At 34.2% G+C, this 7,756-nt stretch overlaps 1 protein-coding gene across 1 annotated transcript in view; it reads left to right on the top strand.

Annotated features, from left to right (window-relative positions):
• Positions 1-7,756, top strand: part of PGR (progesterone receptor) — a 91,358-nt gene that overhangs the window by 81,844 nt on the left and 1,758 nt on the right. Inside the window, exon 6 of the mRNA XM_011369415.1 lies at positions 5,415-5,572. Coding sequence (XP_011367717.1) covers positions 5,415-5,572 — 158 coding nt within the window. The remainder of the gene's footprint in view (positions 1-5,414; positions 5,573-7,756) is intronic.

Raw genomic sequence — 7,756 nt, 5'->3', positions numbered from 1 at the left:
GCCCATCTTAACTGCAAGAGAGACTAGGAAATGCACTTTAAATGGATATTCAAAAGAAGAAAAGAAAATAGTATATTATGAAACATAGCATTGGTCACTAGAAGGTAGGGGCATTTAATTTCCCTCTTTTTCTCATACTCAAAGAACACATGCACCTCTGCCTTCGGTGAATTCGCAAGGGTCTGGGTGGTAAAATGTTTAAAACTTCTTTTACCTTTTACCCTTTTCTGTGCCTTTTCCATGCACAAGCAAGCTCAGCCCTTGATTATCCGACTTGATCCATCCTTCATTCATAGTGACCTGAAAAAAGAACATCAGGGAGCTAAGACCTTAGGTAGAAGGAGAGCCTAGGGTCTTTCTCAGCAGTATCTTTGCAGGAACTTCTTTCTAACAGCATAAATATCAAATGGCAGGAATAGGGGTAACACATCAGGAGAAAAGGTAGAAAAGCTAACCCCTTAAAAAAGAAGTTTTCCTGGTGAAATCTATACAGAGATGAACAAATACAGGATCTAAGGATCCATAGCCCTATTTCCTCCCTTGAAAATCATATTTGGAGCAAAGACCTTCAAGCCTACTTTAATGAAGTAGCATAAAGTAGACTAAAGGTATTGATATGAGACTGGCCAAAAGAGTCAAATGGCATAAATTTAATATTACAGAAGTTAACTCCTTTCTTGACAGTAATAAATCCTATAGCAGTTATGTCATAGATCAGGGGTCCCCAACCCCCAGTTCACAGACCAGTCTGTGGCCTGTTAGGAACCTGATCACACAGCAGGAGGTAAGTGGAGGGCAAGCCAGCAAAGCTTCATCTGTATTTGCAGCTGCTCTCCAGCTCTAGCATCACATCCTCAACTCCACCTCAGATCATCAGGCATTAGATTTTCATAGGAGCACTGGTCCTTGGTGCCAAAAAGGTTGGGGACCACTGCTCCCAAATTAGTTATCAGTAACATAATTCTCTATTTATGGGTAAACTACCTTATGCTGGGGACCAAGCAATCCTGAAATGCCAGTAGCTTAACAACAACAACAAATAAATAAATATATATATTCTTCCCACTATATGTCTAATGCAGATCAACAGGAAGGCTCTGCTCATTGTCTTCACTCAGGGTCCCAGGCAAATGGAAGCTATATCTTGATACATGCTTCCACCATCACTAGAACACTGGGAAGGAAAGGAATAAATAGATAAGCATCACAAAAATTGGAGGTCAGGGGAGGGAATTAGGAAGCTAAAATAATTAATCGTGTGAGAGAATAGACACACTGAATTGTTAGTCAAGGCTGACTGGTATATATTAGAACTTCATATACTGTAATGGAAACATCACAAATCAATGAGTGGAACAAATATTGTTGAAAAAATAACTATGTTTTGGAAAAACTCACTTTGGATATTTGGCTCAAATTGTATTCTAAAATAAATACCAGATAATTGAGTTAAATGTGAACACTTATATCATTAAAAACAAACTAAAAGTAATATAAATGATTTTGAAATCTCAAACAAGGAATATCTTTTTAAAAATAAATGCAATGAAAAAGTAGCAAAGGAAAAGCTTGATGATTTGATGCATAAGAATTTAAACCTCTTATTTGCCATTAAAAATTAAAATGCAGATCTCTAGGAAAATGTGGCAGGTTGAACACACACTTTTATTATTGACCCCTCTAAAACTATACTAAAATATTAGTAACAGGATTTTTTTTTTTAAGAAATAAAATGAAAAGAATCAGAGAGGCATCAGTAGCAATAAAATTATGTAAACCAGCAAACAGAACGAATTCATCGGAAGGCTGAATTCTAAGCCAGAAATAAGAAAATCTAAGAAGCACCTTTATCTGCATCACTATACCTCTGGCATGCTCTGCAGTTGGTGACAGAGTGATTTTTGAAAGGAGAGTGAAGGTAGAGTTAAAAACAGGAAATGATGTTGAAAGTCTGTTTCCAAATATCACCCAACCATGTAATTGTTTCTCTCCAACTCAGAGATTACAAATTTATTCCCTGAAGGGGATATAACAGGATAAGCTGTATTGGTGAAATACAGGTACTGTTAAGGGTAAGAGTTTCTATGGTGAAAATAGATTGATTATATATGAAATATTGAGATACTGCCCTTGACCATACTTCTCCCATCTGCCTCCCAGAACGTTGTCATCCAAGTTTATATCCTCCAGAAAGGTGAATGAAAGATTCTTCTCTGTAGAATCTGTTTAGCCAGAAAGAAAAAGAACTAAATATACTAATTGCAGGAGTTTCTCTTTGAAATAGCTTAGCTAGATTGCCCTTCACTAAAGCTTACAGTCAATAAGCACTACCCATTCAAATATAACTATCAGTTTTTTAGTTTTTCACTCATGGATATAAATAAACCAAGGCATCCAAGGGAAGCTTTTGACATCAAAGACAAAAATAAAACAGAAAAAAAAAAACCCCAAAAAAACGGAGGAAACAGAGACCATATAGGGAGATGGAAACATCAGGAAAATAAAAAAAAATGTATCTCTCCTTAGAAAGACAGAACATATTGTACCCATTAAATAAGAACTAGATAATGAAAAAGGAACACACACAAAAAGGAAGGAGCCTTTGGAAACTAAAATATATATACACATGTATATACGAAGGCAGAATTTAAAAGTCAGAGGCATTGGAAGACAAAGTTGGAAAACATCTCGAAAGTAGAGCAAAATATAAAAAATGTGGAAAATCAGTCAAGGAATTCTAACACCCAAATTGTTGACAGTCTGAAAAGAACAGCAAAATACGTGAAAGAAGGAATCACCCAAGAAATCAACGAGCATCTCAGGTAAGTGACAAAAGAAGAACATAAAAGATTTGAGAAAAAAGCTATAGGTAAATTAACAATATAGTGAAAAGAAGAGAAGTAGCCATTAGAATAGGAAGTTGTGCCTAGGATCTGGATGTATGAATTAAAGATTTCAGAGATAAATATCTAAATTACTAGTTACCATCATAATGGGAATGAGCCATTCCCATTAAAAATCAGCAACAAAATAGGGATATTTGTCATGATTATCATTTTATATTGTTCTGGAAGTTCTGAACAATACACTGACTCTCATGAAGCAGAAATAAGAGCTATAACTACAGTCATGAGCCACTTGAGGATATTGGGCGATTTCATCATTGTGTGCACATCACAGAGTATTCACTTAAACAAACCTAGATGGCATAGCTTGCTATACACCTAGGCTATATGGGATATAGCCTAATGCTCCATAGTGGAGGAAAAATAATTTTCCCTCTATCCTTCTTGGTTTTTGGCTGAAACATCCCTGTAATAAAAGACAGATTAACTTGAGAAAAACAAGTTTAATAACATGCATACTGTTACGTTCCCCAAAAGAGGAATGCACAAGGCCAAAGAGGTTAAGCAAGGTTTATTGTATCAGAGTGACAGCCAGGCTGAGTTGAAGATGGCGTCAGCCCCAAATGCGAGGGGACCTAAAACATATGGGGCTTGAGGCGGGCTTTTTCAATGGGAATATTTTGGGCAGGTAAATTGGCAGGGAAGGGAGGAAATGGGAGGTGAGCATGTAACATTACCAACTCGGAAGCAAGGTCCGGTTCCCACACAAAGGTAAGGGAGGAGTCTAGTTCCCACACTGAAGGGTAAAGATAGGGCCCTCCTAGACCTAACACATACCTCCTGTATACATGGGAGAGACCCAGGAAAACTAAATAACTTGCCAAAACTGCTAAAGCCACTGCCTTAAATACCATCTTCAGCTGCAGACAAAAGAAGATGGACTGAGAAAGTCAGTTAAGGGAAGTTCAGGAGAAGTAGTTAAGGTTGTTCAGCAGATTTAAGTTGCTATCTTCTGTACTGATAAGAGTTTTTAGAGATAAGGTCATCCTCTTCTTCCTGGTAATGAGCAGGAGACTCCCACAAATGAAAATGTCCCTTACAAATGTAAATGTCTTTTACAAAAAATAGCTTCTACTCTGGTTTTTCCTAGAGTTTCTCCCATGTCTGCTGTTTCTTGAAATTAGCCAGCCTAAAATAATCCTTATGACAAATAGATATATTTTGGGTGACAGATTCTATTCCCCTATAGCTCCTGGGCTACAAACCTGTACAGTATGTTACTGTATTAAATATTGTAGGCAATTGTTAACATAATAGTAAATATTTGTATAATGTGTTGTACTATGATAGGAATGTGTTGTATTAGGTGATAGGAATTTCTCAGATCCATTATAATCTTATGAGACCACCAGTGTATATGCCCTCTGTTGTTGACTAAAACATAATAATGCTGCACATGACTGTATAGGGAAAAGGGAAATGAAAATATTTGAATATAGTATTGTTGTATACCAAGAAAACAAAAGATAATCAACCCAAAATTGTTAGAATTAAAATGGAAATAAAAAAATTATATATCCAAGTGGCTGGATATAAGAGAAATATTCAAATATCAATAATTTTCTCCTATATCAGCAGGAAAGAGAAAATTTAATGAAGCAATGTTAAAATTACAACAACAAAAAATTATCCGGGAATTCTTAATGAGAAATACTTGAGATTACGTGAGGTGTCAACATAAGAAATATCTAAACTTATAGAAAATTATATGATTTTTTTTGAGCCAAACAGATAACAATTGTCAGGAAGCAAACCTCAAATGCTCAGAATGACAGTTTGCAGTTCTTCTATGCATTAGAATTAAAAAGGGAAGGTAAGGAAGATTACAGGAAAGTGGAAGAAAGCAAGGCAAGGATTGAAGGATTACCAGATAGTTAACAAGACTATGTGCTCTCTTGAGGGTGGGTACACTTTCCAGAGCTCTGGAAAAGAGGATTATTTCTGGCATTTCAAAGGCATATTAACCTAGATGCACAAAATAATGGATAGGACTTGCTTTAAAACCTTTCACTAAGGAAGTTCTAGGCCAGGGGTGTGACTGCCCACCATGATCTGCCCAGTTAGGAATTTATAATTAGAGAACCCTGTGACATTACAGTACCTCTTTTTCTTCCATAGAAGACTTGACAGAGAGATCCAAGTATTTGTTAAAAGGAAAGAATACAACATACATGCAGATGTAAACTAAATGAAACCAAAGATTTGAGACAAAATTGTAGAATACTGTCAGCTGCTCTTTTAAGCAAATTCTAAGTTAAATGCATAATACATTGACTCAACTCTAAAATAAGTCAGCTGAAATGTTCTTTAACTTACCTATTTATCATATTCCAGAGAACTAGAAATTTCCATGTCCTAAAACTATCAATAACACTATTTTCTATTTAAGGTGTTTGTACCTAGAGTTACATATCAAAAGAAATCATCATACAGCTCAGAAATTAATGTTATAAATTGCTTGTGTCATCATTTTAAACATAACTGACACTTGTAATTGTCTCTTTACAGTTCCTTTGGAGGGACTAAGAAGTCAAAACCAGTTTGAAGAAATGAGATCAAACTACATTAGAGAGCTTATCAAGGCAATTGGTTTGAGGCAAAAAGCAGTTGTCTCTAGTTCACAGCGTTTTTATCAACTTACAAAGTTTCTTGATAATTTGCATGATGTAAGTATTTTGTTTTTCAGAATACCAATGATTTTCTGAATTTCTATTTTTAAATGTTAAATCTAAATTTTATTTCATATAGTTTCTTCAAATTTATATTTGTACTCATATTTTAAAACAATATTTTCATATTCAGAATTCATATTTTGCTTTATTTTCAATGTAGATCACCCAACTATCCTTTTCCCAGTATTTGTATAATTTGAGGGTAATTTAATGGTCGATGGGAATTATGATACATTTTCCCGAATATGTTCCGAAATATTTTGCGTTAAGTCAGACAAGATTATATATATATAACAAAAGTATGAATGTGGAAAAGAATACTTTCATATCAATTTAGATGGAATTATAAGTTAATAACAATTGTGGGGGAGGAAGAAACTTTCCTCTGCCCTTTAAGGTTCTTTTGGCTGGTCTAATAATTAAACATACATGAAACATTATAAGAAAATAACCAAATTTAATTGCATACATATGGGAACTCCACATACATGAGAGGTTCAGGAACAGAAATTTAGATGATATATATGGCATTCTGAGCTAAGGATGAGATAAGGAGCCCTGGGGCTTCACAGGAGAAGAAGGTCATGGCAGGGCAATAAGAATTGCAGATGTTTGGTAATTGGTAGTTTGCCTTGCCATATACTTAGGTCAAAAAGTTATCTTTGATAATTTCTTATTATGAGCAAAGCCACTAATTTAAATTTTTCTAGGTAGTTAAAGGAGGAGAAGAAGAAATTTATCTTGAGCCTACAGGGTCTTGGTTGCCTTTCACTCAAAATAATCCACATACCACAGAGGCACATCTTGAGATGACTCATTCTGAACTCCTACACAATGCTAATAAACAATCTGGCAGTATATACCAAAAGTTAAAATTTGCTTCTTAAATTTCCACTTTTTAAGGATTTATCTTAAATAAATTATTAGGGAAATATTAAGTTATATATGCAAGGATGTTCACTGTAATATTGCTTATATAAGAGAAAAAACCCTGTGAAATGCCCAATATTAGAAATGGAGTCATAAAACAAGTTATATGTAGTTAGTCAAGACACTGAATAAAAGCTTTTTTTGCTATGTTTAGAAACCATACTAAATGACAGTCAAGGTACAAAAGAAGCTATCCTCTCACCAGGTCATATTTGAGACCTTCCTCTTGAATATAAACAGACAGCTAAGGATTATTAGCCATTTAGTAAAGCCCCTAAAATAAAAAGCATAAAGCAAAATTTAAAAAAAAAGAAAAAAGAAAGGAAAAAGCACAAAGTGCAAAGAGTATAAGAAAGCTGTAAAAAAAATTTAAGAGATTAGGAGAAATAAGAATGCTATTGCATCCATGAAAGAAGAATAGAACACATTTCAAAAGGAACATTTAGCAAAAAATTACTTTTGGATAATTAAGTATAGAAGACAAAAAATTAAAAATTCAATAGATGGGCTGAAGTATAAATAGGAAATTCTCAGAAAAAAATTTTGAAAAGATATGAAAAGTTAGAAATATGAGCTAGCAAATTTAGGGGATTAATACAGGAGGTTCCATTCTCCAATTAATAGGAATGTCCAGAAGAAAGAATAGAGAAAATCAGGGATAAGAAATTATGCAAGAAATTATAAAGGAAAAGTTGCTGAAACTGAAGGATATGAGTTATCTGACTATAATGGCCCAGCGTAAGGCATAGCACAATTGAAAAAAGACACACTATTGTAAAATTTCAACATATCAGTTATTTACATATATATAAAAATATAAAATTAAAGGAGAAAAAAGCATTTTTCCCTGTTGATGAGAACTCTTAGGATCTGCTATCTTAACTTTCCTATATATCACACAGCACTGTAGTCATCACGTTGTACATCACATCCATAGTATTTATCTTATAACTGGAAGTTTGTACCTTTTTTACCACCTTCCTCCAATTCTGCCCATCATCTCCCCACTAGTAACCAGAAATCTGATCTTTTTTTCCAGTGAGTTTGGCGGGTTTTTTTTTTTTTTTTTTTTTTTCAGATACCACATATAAGTGAGCTCACACAATAGTTGTCTTTGACTTATTTCACTTAGCATTATGCCTTTAAGGTCCACCCATGTTGTTTCAAATGGTAGGATTTCTTCATTTTTTATGGCTGAATAATATTCCAATACATCTTCTTTATCCATTCATTCATTGATGGACACTT

The sequence above is a fragment of the Pteropus vampyrus genome, unplaced genomic scaffold, assembly GCF_000151845.1.
Source record: "Pteropus vampyrus isolate Shadow unplaced genomic scaffold, Pvam_2.0 Scaffold148, whole genome shotgun sequence".
Classification (NCBI taxonomy): domain Eukaryota; kingdom Metazoa; phylum Chordata; class Mammalia; order Chiroptera; family Pteropodidae; genus Pteropus; species Pteropus vampyrus.
Note: the sequence above shows the minus strand (reverse complement) of the source record. Positions and strands in the feature narration are given on the sequence as shown.